The 15694-nt window shown below is 48.9% G+C and overlaps 1 protein-coding gene across 1 annotated transcript in view; it reads left to right on the top strand.

Annotated features, from left to right (window-relative positions):
* The first annotated feature begins 1927 nt into the window (after positions 1 to 1927).
* The window catches only part of LOC131571807 (uncharacterized), a 50684-nt gene continuing 36917 nt past the window's right edge, over positions 1928 to 15694 (top strand). Inside the window, 3 exon segments of the mRNA XM_058824576.1 lie at positions 1928 to 2362; positions 4566 to 4708; positions 6371 to 6455. Of these exon segments, the coding sequence (XP_058680559.1) occupies positions 1928 to 2362; positions 4566 to 4708; positions 6371 to 6455 (663 nt within the window).

Raw genomic sequence — 15694 nt, 5'->3', positions numbered from 1 at the left:
AAACTGCTGCAGTGTGAGTCCATGCCAGGGACAACAGTCCTTCCCAAACTGCTGCAGCATGGGTCACTCTTCCAGGGGTGCAGTCCTCCAGGGACAGGCTGCTGCAGCCTGGGAGCAGGGCCCCTCTTTCCATGGCTCTCCTGCAGGGTGCCTGGGTCTCCAGGGCCTGGAGCACCTCCTGCCCCTCCTTCTGCACCGACCTTGATGTGTGCAGAGTTGTTCTTCTCACATGTTCTCCCTCTGCTCTCCTCTGGCTGCAGTTAAAACTGCCCCACAATCTCTATTTTGATTTGCTTTTCAATCTGTTATCACAGAGGCATTGCCACCATTTGTAACTGGCCCAGCCTTTGCCAGCAGCAGGTCCATCTTTGAAGCCACCAGGAATTGGCTGTGCCAGACACGGTGGAAGCTTCCAGCAGCTTCTCACAGGAGCCATCCCTGTGCCCCCCTGTGAAATACAAAGCTGTGTTTCGTGTCAGGTACATACAGTCAACATGTGTATTTTTGATTGTAATATGTGTGGAAACCCACCATGGGGCAGTTATAAAGACGAATTCTAATAATTATTGAGGAAAGTAAACATGGAAGAAGGCCTTTGAATCTATCTTTTGTTCGTAATTAACCTTTATAAGTCTTAAGTTGATTTAGGAGCATTTGAATTAAAGCTTTAAGGATGTTGCTTTCTGACAGGAACTTTCTGCTTGTAGCTAAGCCTTAAAGAATTTTGCAATAATAACCTTTTGAAGTATAATTTTAGAATATTGCTTGTAGTAAGGATCTTTGAAACTATAGCTTTAGAATATATATAAAGGAAACATGCTTATCTCAGACCTTAACAAAACAGTGAAAAGCAGCTTGAGAAAGGAAGATGAACATCAACTCAAGGATTCATAGTTTCGACCAAGCAAAGCTGGACATCACTGTTTGCAGGTTTATAGTCCTTGCAATCAAAAGGTGGACACACATCTGGAGAGCTGGACCTCACGAGATGGGAGACTTCTTCCTTCTTTCGGAAACCAAACCACCACCATCTGGGGATACTCCTTTCTGGGATAGATCCTGAGAAAAACTAAATCAAGTAGTGTATAGAATTATAATGTAAAAATTGGGAATAGAAACTGCTGTTGAGTAAAAATTTGGAATAGAAACTGCTGAGAAAGGTGATGAGTACCCCTATAAATACCTGTAAGCCTCAACTATCGGTGTGCAGTTGGAGGGAAAACTTCCCTCACTGTACCCAGTGCTGTATTGCTCATACTTTACCATTTTAATTAATAAATATATTGCTGCTTGAATATTGGCCCAGTCAAGCTTCTCATTTATAACACAGTGCTCAGTGGATGCTTGAGGGGTCTTTGTACCTCATTCCCTGGGAATGCTTGGGAGGGGCTGGAGGGGTTGTCCCTGTCCCTGTCACCCCAGGCCATTCCCCAGGGGGTGTCCATCATTCTCACCCCAGGGAATGCCTGGGGGTTCTCCCTCCCTCTCACCCCTGTGCCAGGGGGTGCTCGGGGCAGTCTCTGTCCCTCTCAGCCCAGGGGATGCTCGGGGGTCTCTGTCCCCTCACCCTGGGGGATGCTCGGGGGGTCTCCATCCCTCTGGCCGCAGGCAATGCCTGTGCAGGGCTGGGGACCAGGGGCTCTGTGTCCCTCTCACCGCTGAGGGTGCTCGGGGCTGGGGGCCTCTCCAACCTTCTCACACCTGAGTGAAGGTGCAAATGAGACCATGGGAACGCAACCTGTCGATCTGCTCGAACTTGGATTGTACTGCACCAGAAATGGAAAGGAGTGAGGGAGAGAAAGAAATCAGAAATGTTCTCAGAGAGAAAGAAATAGGAAAAGGCTCCAGATGGACTCTGCAGCTCCCGGGGACACCCGCAGGGCGCAGCTCCTTTCACAATTCCAGCCAACCAGAGCTTTTCTCGCCGATGACTCACCGGTTGCCAGGCGGGCCCGCAGAGCCCGGCGGCCCCGGAGCGGAATTTGGGGCTCGGGCCGGGGGACGGATCCGCCCCGGGGGGGTCCCCGAGCCCCTGCCCAGCCCTGGGGCCGATCGGGGGCTCCCCCACCCAGCAGCCGGTGCTGCGGGGCAGAGCGGTGGGAAAGGGGGGTCCGGGCTGGGAGCGGAGGAAATGCGGAAGGAAGAGGAGGGAGAGGAGGAGCAGGAGCGGGAGCGGGAGAATCGCAGCGCTCGCAGCGCCCGCACGCCGAGCCTGCAGCACCCCCTGCCCCGGGAGCATCGCCCCCAGCCCCGAGCCGCAGGGGAGGGCGGAGGCCGAGCTCGCCCCGGCTCCAGCCAGGGGCCTCCGGGAGGGTTTTTTGGAGAGTGTTCGGAGCCGGCAGGTCCCGGACTCGAGCCCCGGGTATCCCCGGGCTCCCTAAGAGGAGCTTTTTCGGGGGGAGAGGAGCCGCGATCGCCCCTCGGAAGGGTCCCGGGGGCCCACGTGGGGATGGTCCGGTACCGACGGGGCGGGACATTGGTTTTGGGGATCCCCGTGAGAGCCGGGGCTGTGGAACGGGGGACCCCCGGGGCGGGGAGAGGGGAAGGGGCGATACCGGAGCTGGGGGACCCCCGGCAGCCCGGAGATGAGGCGGGGACGGGACCCCCTGACCCTGACAGGGGCGTGTCCTGGGGTGACTTCATGATGCTCGTACCCCATCGGTCTGTTTAGCCCAGAAATGAGTTCTGCACCTTTAAGGCCGGTTTTTAGAGAGGAGGGGAGGAGGAAGAAGCTGCAGTTTGTTTTCAGAAACTGCACTCACTCCTCCACATTCCGGCTCCTGGACTCTTGCGGTGCCTTAAGGAGATGGAACAGAGGCCACATGGAGTTAAGAGGAATAAAGTTGATTTTTATTGAAATGCCTTCAAAGGCCACACCCTGGAAGCACTGGAGCCACAGCTGTGGCTCTGCCTGGATGGCTCCAAGATGGGAGCAGAAGAGGGCTTGGTCATGAGATCTCACATTTAAACAAGTTTTAGTCCATTTGTATATGGACTAAAGTTAACTGCTCAATTAATAGTTTCAAATTATGAGGTTACATCTTCCTTGCTTGAATGCCTGCCCTCCTCTTTTCACGTTGTTTATGCTTTGGGCCTGAAGTTTGAAGAGATTGTCCTTGAGTCTCCAGCTAGAACAGGATTGTTTTGTCTTCACCACCTTGTGAAAAGATCCCAGTAACACTTAATATAAAGCTAAAAGCTGCACATCAAAACAGAACAGAAAAACTTAAAACCTAAGGTATCAGTTGTCTGTGGATGGACAGAGAGCAGGACAGAGCTCTCCTTTGCTTTTAGTTCGTTTTTAGCTCTCTGAGGCAGAGAGGTTCCCTGGACTGTGATTTTTCTTTTTCTTTGGAGCTGTTTAAACCCGCTCTGGATTGAACATGCAGAACACCACCGGCAGCTTCCACTGTGGCCCACCTGGCTGGGCCTGGGCCGCGGTATTTCCAGTGTTGGAGGGGCTGATAACAGACTGATAAGAGACTGATAACAGACTGAGGGAGCCAAGCTACAGCCCACAGAGGGACTTTTTGAGTTTGTCATCTATTTTGGAGCGGCAAGAGGTTTTTTTTTTTTTAATATTGTTAATTTTTTTGTGCTGGTGAATACTTTGCCTGTTAAATAAACAGGTTTTTTCTCCTTTTCTCTGAGAAAATATTTTCTTAATCTGGTTGGGAGAGGGGCCACTTGAATTTGCTTTCTAGAGGAAAATCTTTTGGAGATTTTCTCCCAAATTTGCCCTAAACCAGGAGAGAGTGGTGGGAAGAGAGGGGAGCCCCAAGTAGCTGGACCAGAGGGAGGCTGGAGAGGGGAATCCCAAAACCCCCCAGCATCCCTAAGCAGGACCCTGGAGAGGGGGGATCCTCAGCAGCCCTGAGACAGGGGACCACCAGAACTCCAGAGGGATAAGACTGGAAATGGGACACTCCTGATGGCTTTTTTTGATTCACTCTTGATTTTTGGAGGTTTTTATGGACACCAGATGACTTCTAGAGATAGACTTGGGCGGGAGGAATCCCCAACCTAAGGCATTCACACCTTGTTTTTCCCAATGCCAGGATTTCCCATTCCCAAACCTTGGCTGGATGGAAGAGGAGAAGGCTTGGAGGAAGAGGAAGATGCCCCGGGACAGCCAGGCAGGTGAGGAGGAAGTCAGTGCCCCTTTCCCCCTCTCTCCTGCTCCGTCTCCCAGCTCAGCACGGCCCCCAGCTGCAGGACAGCCCTTCTGCCAACACTGTCCTGCCGGAGATGCACTGGGGGGATCTCCTTCCCCTTCCCTCTGGCACGGAGGCAAATCCCATCCTCTCCTTGTCCTTTCTACGCCAGGGAAGGAGCTCAGGATGGAGAGCAGGGAGGACAAATCCCCACAGCAGAACCTCGTGGAAGAGGCCATTTTGGGTGGCTTCACAGTGCAGGAATCCAACAGGGAGGAAAATCCCCAGAGATTCCACAGGAAGAGGGGCTGCAAACCCAGCCCAGGGTGCTCTGAGGAGGAAAGACCCACCCTGTGCCAGGAAGGTGGACAGAGCTTCAGCCAGAATTCAGAGCTGGTGGCGCATGAGCAGCTTTATGACAGCAAGAGGCCCTATGAGTGCTTGGAGTGTGGGAAGAGCTTCAGGAAGAGATTCAGCCTGATTTGCCACCAGAGGATCCACACTGGGGAACGGCCCTACGCGTGCTCGGAATGTGGGATGAGCTTCAGCCACAGGTCTGACCTGGTTGTCCACCAGAGGTTCCACACTGGGGAGAGGCCCTACGAGTGTCCCAAGTGTCAGAAGAGGTTTCACACCAGCACCCACCTCCTCGTACATGAGCGGATTCACACAGAGGAGAGGCCCTTCTGCTGCCCCAACTGTGGGATGGGCTTCAGGCACAACTCCACCCTCATCACCCACCGGCGCATCCACACCGGGGAGAGGCCCTGCGAGTGTCCCCAGTGTGGGAAGAGCTTCTCCCAGCGCTCGATCTTTACCCGACACCAACGGAGACACCGGTAAGGGCAGCCCTGTGAGTGCCCCAACTGCAGGAGGAGCTTCATGCACTGCTCCAGCTTCATCCCCCATGGGAGGACCCACATTGGTCAGAGCCCTGGTGACCCACATTCCCGGTGATCTGCATTGGGAAGATGGCTGGGTATTCTTTTGTTTTGACCCTAATTTTCTTTGGATTCATCTTCATCCCTTTAAAACAGAGAAAATTGGGGTAAAAATAAATAAATTCATCAAAGGCATCTATAGCCTCACTTTTTACATGTGCTTCAGAGGAATCTGGGATTCAGGAAAATTATTGGGGGAGTTTGGGGCTTTTGGGGGTGTTTGGTTTAGTTGTCTCCTTTTCTTGGCACTCAAAGAGACAATAGGGTTTTATCTGTCACCTCAATAGCACTGAAACTACTCACTCCCAACCCAAAATTCCTTGATTCCACAGCCCCTTGGTGTGGAATGGGGTTGGAAAGGGATTGGGCGAAGTGGGTTGCAAATCAGGAGGGGTGAGATGGGCATTGGGTGGGGCAGAATGGGTGGGATAGTGTTTGGGAGGTGGGAAACTGGGGAAGTACAGCTTGGGGGCGGGGGGGTCATGATGTCCAGAAGGGGTGGGATGGGTTGGGGTTGGGACTAGGGAGGTGGGCTGGGGTCTGGAATGAGACAGCCAAAGTTTGGGGATGATGAAGGGGAGGGGGAGCCCATTACTGAGTGAGTTTTTTAATAATCCACATTCCTGAAGAGATTCTGGGGTATCTTATGTTTCTGAGGCAGTTTTTGGGCACTCCCCACCTCTTGGGGGTTTCCTGAGAGCAGCTCCATGGAGCCCCATTGCCAGGGGTGTGTCACAGACATTTCTCCACAGAAATTCTTTCTTTCGGATTTCTGTGTCTTCGGGAGGCCAGAGGCCTCAGAAGACAAGGTAAACAATTATTATCAGATGCTGTGGAATGCAACAGGAACACCTTGATTGGCTCATTTCCTATGTTTATAATTAAGGGCCAATCACCAGTGCAAGCTAGGGGACTGAGTCCTTGAACACAACTTTGTTGTAGATTCTTTTCTATCTCTTCCTAGCTAGCCTAGCTGCTCTGCAAAACCTCTCTCCTTATTCTTTTTAGTATAACTATAATGTATTATATCATATATTAATAAATCAAGCCTTCTGATTCAAGAAACAAGATTCACCCTCTCTCTCTCACCAGCTGCGCCCACTCAGGCGCGGTAATAGGGGTGGTTGCCTTGGGCATGAGCTCAGAGCTGTAGCCAGAGTCTGTTGCCTTGGTGCTGGAGAGCAGAGAAATGATGAACGGCCCCAGACATCTCCAGTGTGTATTTGGGGGCAGGGAGAGTTCTGCATAGGTGGGGTGGTCACTGTCCCACCCCAGCCACTGCAGCCTCTGGTGGAGCCCCAAAGTGGCTGCCAAGCCCCTGGCACCCCGAAAACCCCACCTGAGCGAGGGACCAGAGCAGGTCAGGCTGTGACACGGGTGGGACACTGAAATGTCCCACAGCTCCAGAGCTCACAGCAGCTGAGATCCAAGACTAACTGTGGATCTCTCTCTCCCTCTCTCTCTTCTCCTGACTTCCTCTTCTCAAAATCTGGTTAACTTGCAATTAGACAGGTTAGAGTTTGCTAAGTCAGTGCTTTATGAAGTGATTTACTGAAATTACATGTTACTTCAGATTTCCTAAGTACCTCATTCTCTTAAGTTTGCAACTAAAAGTTTGTTCTCCACCCTCCTGAGCAGTTTGTTGTTTTCTCCCCCTGGCCATCTGTCCTGCAGGCTGTGCCCCCTGTGCGTGCTGCTCCTCTGCCCTGGCCGGCTGCACTCGCCCATCTCGCTGTGCCCCAGCATTTCTCACCCAGCGTTTCTGTGCCCTCCCTGGGCTCCCTGCACCCAGCGCTGCCGGCTGCTGGCACACAGAGCCAGGGCAGGAGCCCACCCTGCCAAGGGGCTCTGGGCAGGGCGGGGGCTGCGATGGCTTCTGAGCTCAGCAGCTGCTCCTGGCATGGTTCCATGGGGACCGAGCACAGCAACGCTGCTGAGCATTGTCCCTGCTGAGGGTCACACGCTGCCGGGGCACATTCCCTGCCTGCAGGATTGCTGAGCATTGTCCCTGCTGAGGGTCACACACTGCCGGGGCACATTCCCTGCCTGCATTATTCGTGCCCAACCCAAGCACTGCACTGATGGCTCCAGCATTGCTTTCCAACCAAAACAGGGGAAGGCAAACTGTGTGAAGCTCATGGCATTAGAGTGTCTAAAACTCACTAAGTCACTGATCTTAGAGGTGAGATGCATTTGGAATTCATGGCATGGAGAAGTAGTGCAAGATGGAAAAGGGGAGCATAGAAATAAATAGAGGAAAACATTTCAGATGGTTTCTTTCCATTTTCATTTCACTTCTGGAAAGCTGTCTCTGTTTTCCAGGAATCTTCTCCATAGGTTTGTCTGCTCTTTTAAAGAACCTTTCCTGGAGAATGAGGTCGAGCTCCTGTCACAAGATGTGCTACCTACTGCAGCTTCTCTTCGCTTTCAGCACTGTGCCTGCAGCAGGACTCTTGCAGCAAAGCAGGACAAATGTTTGGAGAACTTGACAGCTTGTCCTTTCTTTTCCTGGTGGACTGGGGAGCTGTACCATTGGTGAGGTTTTCATTGTGACTGTTCCAACCTTGGAAAACAGGAGGTGGTACCAGGACTCGTTGGGGAAGGCAACCCTGACTGAATTCAGAGAAAGAATCTCCAGAAGCTGCAGCCAGAAATGGAGAGTTGTGTGATAATCATTCACACATTTCCATAGACAACTGGAAAGGCATCTAGAACATGAAAATTGGTTGTCAGAGGCAGTTTCTTTCTGTTTTCAGTTTAGATGATTTCACATCTCTCGTGCTGATATAAATTAAGAACACAATCAGTTCATGATAAGCAGCAGAACAAGTTGCATCTCCCAGAGTAGAAGACTGAAAGAATCTGAAAAGGAGAAATGCAAGGAATAAATTGGTGAACTTTATCTGTAAGAAGGCTAATTTTTTCTAAGAGTTTCTAATCCATTTCCTCTGCTTTTATCCTTCTTAATAAGGACATTTTCATCCCAGACTCACCATGAAATGAGAAGCCTGACCTTGTGGAAATGCATGAAGAATGCCCTGTTCCTCTGCAGGGACAGTCAGGCTGAAACAGGAAGCAGTTTTGAAATAATTGTGTGATAGATCAGTAATGTGATGGTTGATGCCTCTCACAAAAGGCAGATGTTATGGATATGTTAAGACAAGTTTTATAGATTTACAGGTTTGTTTTACCCCCCTTGTGTTGTTATCACAGGGTTACCTGGTAGTTGGGGTATTTGGGAGGGTTGGCTTGTTACTATGGCAACACCTGACCTCCAATCAAGATGTAAAGCCACCACTGGACAGCGAAGAAAGAGTTGATTAACAAGATTTTGAGATGGGCTAAAGGGTTAAAAGGCAAAACATCCATTGTGTGGACAAGCACAAGGTGGGAAAAAATCCTGTGCTCTCGGTGCCATAATATTTTCTCCATTCAGTCTTCTGTTGTATTTTTTATAAGGTTTTAATAATCCTTTAAAATTTTTGGAAGTAAATATAATTTCTCACAAATTGGGACTCGTCTGGGAAGTACACCTGGTAGTCTTAGGAGTTTTCAAAAGGGGCGCGCCCCACCACAGATTGGGCAGAGGCTATTGGACTCTCCCAGTTCCACCAATGGTTGCAGGTTGGAAGCCCAAAGAAACCAGGAGACTTTGGGATAAAGAAAAGAGGGGAAGGGCGGTGAGCACATCCAAATAACTATTTTTGGCCAGATTGTGACTCCATAATTCCAGTGTATGAACGTGAGCTTCACATTAGTAATATACTGGATCCATCCTGGTCCCTTGACACATCAGGATATTGGACGGTAGAAAGGAAAAAGGAACAGCGGGACACATGGTGGGGAGGAAAGTGGAGATCCCATAGACAAGGACCCCATGGCTGGTGGGACATGTAGGATTGAAGGGTTTGTGGGGACTTGGGAACTGGGACTTGGGGACCCGTGGCAGGATTCCCATCCAGCACACACCAAGGGAGCCGATGAGCTCCAAATGGCGCGGCGGCTCGTGCGGTGCTCAGAGCGGGGGCAGCCTCTGGGGCACAGCCAGCACTGTAATTTCCAGGGCCAGCCGAAGCCAGGCTGGAAGCGGGGTGATCGCCAAGGTGTTTGCTGCAAGGAGTCACCCAGGAGCTGGTGCAACAGTTTGTGTGCTGCCGAGCTAAGGGGGTCGGGGCAGTCCGGCCAAGCCAAGTCACGTCAGGGCAGAGCCGCCAAACCGAGGGGGTCAGGCTGGGCCGGCTGCTGAGCCGAACCAAATCGGCACAGGTAGAGCTGCTGAGGCTGAGCCGAGTAAGGCCAGGAGCAGGGACTCCTGAACTGGGGCAGGCTGAGCCTCGAAATTGGGGTGGGGGAGCCACTGAAGCCAAACCAAGTTGGGTCAGATGTGGGATGGAAGCCTCTGACTCGAATCAGGGCGGGCAAAGCCACCAAAGCTGAGCCAGGTTGGCCCAGGGGTGGGAGTGCAGCTGCTGAGGGGAATTGGGCCAGGGGCAGGCCACAGCTCAGCTGAGCCAGGCGGGACAGGGAGCAGAGTGCGACCGTGGGACCAGAGCATTGAACCGAGGAGGAGAGGAAGGGCAGGGACCAATCCAGTGATATGGAAGCCCCTGGATTGTAAGATTTTTTTTGTTTTTACTTGTCTAAAGAGAAGTACAGTTTTTTGTTTTTTCTCTCTCTTCCCTTTTCTTCTCTTTCCTCTTTTCCTTGTTTCTTCTTTTCCTGCCCCCCTTTCCTTTTCCCTTCTGAGAGAGGCAGGTGCTGTCCAGAGGGCCTGTGGTTGGAAAGGTGGGCTCTGTTGGAGCAGGGCCTGTGATCGGCCAGTCAGGATGGGACTGTGGGCAAATAGGGAATCCCCAAGGGGAGGAGTAGAAATTGAAGAGGTACCAATAGGTATACTCCCAGATGGCCCACTGGGAAGGAAACTAGCCTGGTAGAAATATGACCCAAATACCAGAGATAAGGATGAGCTCAAAGTGATTCAGAATTGCATGGTAAAATTGATCAGAAGGGAAATTAGGAGCAATCATGTATACTGGGATATGGGTCAGACGAAGGGTGGATGTGTCAGGCATTAAACATCCATGTAAGAGCTAAGAAACAATTCAATCAGGAAGAGAATGACTATGCTGCATGCTGTGGGAGGGAGAGTTTACCCTCAAAGGTGAGCATGTTTAAGGTATCAGAAAATAAAGAATGGGACCCATTCGAACACTTACCCCCTCCACCTCCAATAGCCCCAGATGCACTTCCCCTACCCCCTGATGGGCCTAGTCAAAACACCACAAACAGGGTGGCACAATGAGAGGAAAGCAGATCAGGGGATGGGAACCAAGCAGCAGGATTATATCCCCTGAGGGAAATACCCCTGTGTGGGTTGGTGGAAGGAATTAGATTTGTAACCGTGCCTCTCAGTTCTTCTGATGTGAGAATGTTCAAGAAATAATTGAAGGGATTACTAGCGGACCTCACTGGATTAGTGGAACAGTTAGACCAGTTTCTGGGGCCCAATATTTATACATGGGAAGAGATACAACCAATAATGACCATGCTATTCACACCAGAAGATAGACAGATGATCTGGGCAACTGAGATATGAATATGGGAAAGGGAGCATATGTAAGGACCTCCAGGGGATCTGAAAATGCCCACAGTGCACCCCACCTGGGACCACAAGAGCACTGGGGGGAAGAAAGAATGGAGAAATACAGAACACTGATTACAAGTGGTGTCAAAGAGGCAGCTTCATGTAATCAAAATGCCCGTAAGGCTTTCGATGAGCAGAAAAAAAGGGAAGAAACCCCAACAGAGTGGTTAGAAAGGTTGAGGAAAAATACGAGGCAATATTCAGGGGTTGACCCTGACACGGTCGCTAAAGGTAAATTTTGTCACTCATGCCTGGCCAGATATACGGAGAAAGTTAAAAAAGCTCGATGGTTGGCAAGAAAGGAGGGTAGAGGATCTTTTAAGAGAAGCACAGAAGGAGTATGTAAAGAGGGATGAAGAGAAAGCCAAGACAAAAGCCAAGGTAATGGTAACTGCCATTAGGGAAGGAAACCAGCACATAAAGAACTACCCAGGTAAGGGAGGGGGATTCCAAGTGCGGGTAGATAGATGGAGGGGAGATTCAGCTCCCTGGGACTGGGCACAAAAAGGAGAGTTTGGGAAACAGGGGAAACTACAACCAGTTTGATTTTAATGTGAAGAGAGGGGGCATATCAGAAAGAATTGCCCCCAGAGGGAAAAGGAGCTGAGGGTCTATGAGACTGAGCAAAATCGAGAAACAGAAGACTTGGGGTGTCAGGGGCTGTACCTCCTGGGGACAGAATACCATCAGGAGCCCTTGAGAACTTTAAAAATAGATCCCCAGGAGGAAGAATTTGAATTCTTAGTAGACATGGGGGCTGAAAGATCTTGTCTTTGTAGAATCCCAAAGGGGTGCAAAAAGGGTCAAGATACTGTGCAAGTAGTAGGTGCTAAAGGAAGGTTCAAAGCCTCAGTTAGAAAAGCAAATAAAGTTTGAAGAAACAAATAAATAGGAATTGGGGATGTTCTATTAGTTCCAGAAGCAGGATGCAATCTATTAGGGTGAGATTTACAAGTGCAGCTAAGCATTTTAATACTCCCAGAGGAAGGAAAAATGGTAGTTAAACTTCTCAAATAAGGGAAGAGGATGAGGGCAAAATTCATGAGATGGTGTGGGCAAAACCAAAAAATTGAACGTGAAACCTACAGTAATAAAATTAATTGATGACAGCTATCCAGTCTGTGTATGACAATACCCACTCTCCCTGGAAGGGAGATGAAGACTGCAGCCACTGATCCAGGATCTACTTGAGGATGAGACCTTAGAACCATGTATGTCCCCCCATAATACACCCATATTACCAGTAAAGAAGTCAGATGGGACTTACAGGCTTGTTCAAGATTTGAGAGAAGTGAACAACAAAACAGTGAATCGGTACCCAGTAGTGCCTAACCCCTCTGCACTACTGAGTAATATCCCCCCAGCACACCAGTGGTTTAGTGTCATAGACCTAAAAGATGCTTTTTGCGCAGGTCTACTGGCAAAGAAAAGCAGGGCTATATTTGCTTTTGAATGGGAGGACCCTGATTCTGGGAGTAAGAAACAGTTTTGGTGGACTAGGTTACCCCAAGGGTTTTCCAAATCTCCAAACCTCTTCGGTCAAGCCCTAGGAGAAGTAACACAATTCTTCTCCATCAAACCTGAGATAAAGCTCATACAATATGTAAATTATTTCCTTTTCACAGGACAGGAAGAAAAAGAAGTTTGGGAATTCACCATAGTGTTGTTAAATTTTCTGAAGGACCAAGGACTTTTGGTATCAAAAGGGAAACTCAAATTTGTAGAGAGGGAAGTAAAATTCCCTAGGACATGTGATTTGTCAAGGGAGCTGGTGGCTGAACCCTGAGAGAATTACGGGGTTAGTCTCACTCCCACCAGCAAAAACAAAGAGAGAAGTCAGAAGGTTTCTAGGCTAGTTGGGATATTGTAGGCTATGGATTGAGAAGATGCACGCAGGCCATCCAGTTCTTGTATGAAAAGTTAGTGGAAGAAGAGATTAGGTGGGGAAAAGATGACGAACAAAAGTTTGAAGCTTTAAAGCAAAACATTGTCAGTTCACCAGCACTGAGTTTTCCTGCCTTCTATCTGTTTGTGGATATGGAAAAAGGGGTAGCACATGGAGTATTAGCCCAGGACTGGGGAGGGTCCAGTGTAAATTTTTCTGGCGTTCTTCTGGCTGATTTATGTCCAGGGACGCCACTTGTAAATTTTTCTGTGTTGCTGTTCTGGTGGCCTGGAAAGGCCCAGGGATGGCCTTGGAGAGCTGACGCTTCAAAGGACGAGGAGAGACTTCTGATCTTGTCTCGGTCTTGGTGTTTATTAATTGTTTATCTAAAAGATTTTCTTTCAGCCCGACAGAGGTCTGCACAGCAAGTCAGCCATGGGCACACTCCCAAGCCCCCGGGCGGTCACTTATCTTTATACCCTAAGTTACGTGTACAATATTTATCATTTTACTCCAATACCTTCTACCCTTATTAACCGGTGCACTTTTAGTAATGACCAATCCCAAAGTGCCACCACCACCACAGAAGATGGAGGCCAAGAAGAAGAAGAAGAAGGACAGGACACGCCCCAATTCCTCCATCTTACTTCTCTAGACCCCCCTGTACCAAAATCCTAAACCCTGTGTTTTACACTTTAACTAACTTATCCCTTCACCATTCACCCAGTGGAATCCTCCCAGTCCTCATACAGGTCTCATCTCCTGTGTAGGATCAAAATCCTGCCACCAGACACTTCTGGCAACATCCCAGGATTCCCGAGCCCCCCAAGGGTGGTCTCGGCCTCTCTGCACCTCCATCCTGAGGTGCTGAGATCCCACAGTCCAGGAAACCAGAGGCCTGTTTATCAAAATTATAGACCCTGTCAGCCGGAGATGGCCAACCTGCATTCAGGCTGTGGCAGTTACTGCCATACTCGTAGCAGAAAGAAAAAAATTAACCTTTTGGGGGAAAATTGAAGATATATATCGCAAAATCAGTAAGGAGTATCCTGAGCCAAAAGGCTGTGAAATGGCTCACTGATTCCCGAAGGCTAAAGTATGCAGACATCTTAATAGATAATGGTTTAGAGCTAATCATGAGTAACCAACTCAACCCTGCCCAGTTTTTGCATGGAGAAACAGATGAGAAACTAGTACATAATTGCCTAGAGGCCATAAACTATCAAACTAGAGTAAGAAACGACATAACAGATCAAACACTACAAGGTGGAAAATGGTTGTACCTCGATGGATCTTCATGGGTAATAAAGGGGCACATAGTATTGGGGTACGCTATAGTGCATGAAGGGTTAGAGGCCATAGAAAAGAGAAAGTTACCTTCCAACTGGTCAGCACAAGTGTGTGAGTTGTGTGCCCTAAAATGAATACTGGAAACATTATCATGGAAAAGGGGAACAATATATACAGGACTCAAAATACACTTTTGGAATAGTGCATAAGTTTGGAAAAATTTGGGAAGAGAGGGGGCTATTAAATTCAAAAGGAAAGGGACTGATTCATGAAAATTTTGTCTTAGAAGAGTTAGAAACCTTACAATTGCCAGAAGAAGTAGCAGTGGTCTATGTTCAAGGGCATCAAAAAGAGGCAACTCAGGAGGCACGAGGGAACAATTTAGCTGATTTTGAAGCTAAAAATGCAACTGAATCAGAGACAGATAAACTAATAATGGTATTAACACCCATAAAAGAAATGAAAAAAGTCCCCATATTCAGTGGGACAGAAGAGGAAGAACTCATTGAAATAGGAGTCAAGAAAGAAAACAAAGGGAAGTGGAGATGAGCAGGTGGGAGACAAATATTGAATAAACCCCTTGCCAGGAAAATGTTAGAAGGCATACGTGGCACAACACATTGGGGTACACAAGTGCTAGGTGATCAATTTCTAAGGGATTTGGGCTGCATAGGAATTTTCAGAATAGCTAAGCAAGTAACTGAACGGTGTGTGATATATCAAAAAGTGAATAAGAAAATCGTGAGGAAAACACCCAGGGGAGGGTGAGAACTAGCCTTAAGGCCCTTCCAAAACATCCAAGCTGACTTTATCGAGCTTCCCCAGGTACAATGGTGGAAGTTTTTGCCAGTGATAGTAGATCACGTGACTCATTGGGCAGAGGTGGTAGCCACTGTGAAAGCCGATGACAGTGTTGTGAGTAAAACACTTCTAGAATCAATCATTCCCCAATATGGGAGAGCAAACAGGATTGATTCAGACCGGGAAACTCATTTCACATTCAAGATATTGCAGAAAGTTGTTCAGGCCCTGGGAATAAAATGGGAATTACACACTCCATGGCATCCACAGAGTTCTGGTTGGTAGAGAGGATGAATCAAATTCTTAAAAGAGTTAAGCTAATGATTGAAACCCAAATGTCATGGATAAAACGTCTCCCTATGGCCTTATTAAGAATTAGAACCCAATCCCAGTCAGATCTGGGGGTGTCACCCTATGAAATGATGTTTGGGTTACCCTTCCTGACCTCACCCCACCTATGAGGAAGGGGAAGCCAATGCTAAGAAATAACTGATGTCCATAGCACAAACCTTAGAAGGGCTAAGGCATAACGGGGCAATTCCTCAAACTACCACCCTGGATTTCAGAATGCATAATATTAATCCTGGGAATTGGGTGATGAATATGTCATGGTGAGATCAGCCTCTAACTTCTCAGTGGGAAGGTCCCTTTCAGGTACTGCTCACCACTGAATCGGCCGTGTGAACTGCAGAGCGGGGATGGACTCATGGCAACAGAGTCAAAGGCCCAGTACAAGAACCCAAAGAGTGGACTGTAACATCCAGGCTGGGTGAAACAAGACTGACTCTCAAGCAGAGACTGAAAGACAAGCAGGAAAACACCAAGACAACCAAAAAGTAGAGTCAGGCTTCCACCAACCAGCTAGAGAACTGTCTTCCTGTTTTAGTGGGTGAGAATTACCAGCACCTGTTGAGGAGAAGTACACAAGGGACTGAAAAAGGTAATGGGGCAGCATCCTTAAGAAGTAAGACAAGGAATA

Source organism: Ammospiza caudacuta, unplaced genomic scaffold (genome assembly GCF_027887145.1).
Source record: "Ammospiza caudacuta isolate bAmmCau1 unplaced genomic scaffold, bAmmCau1.pri scaffold_39, whole genome shotgun sequence".
In the NCBI taxonomy this organism is placed as follows: Eukaryota; Metazoa; Chordata; class Aves; order Passeriformes; family Passerellidae; genus Ammospiza; species Ammospiza caudacuta.
The sequence above is the reverse complement of the archived record's forward strand: the minus strand, read 5'-3'. Positions and strand labels throughout refer to the sequence as shown.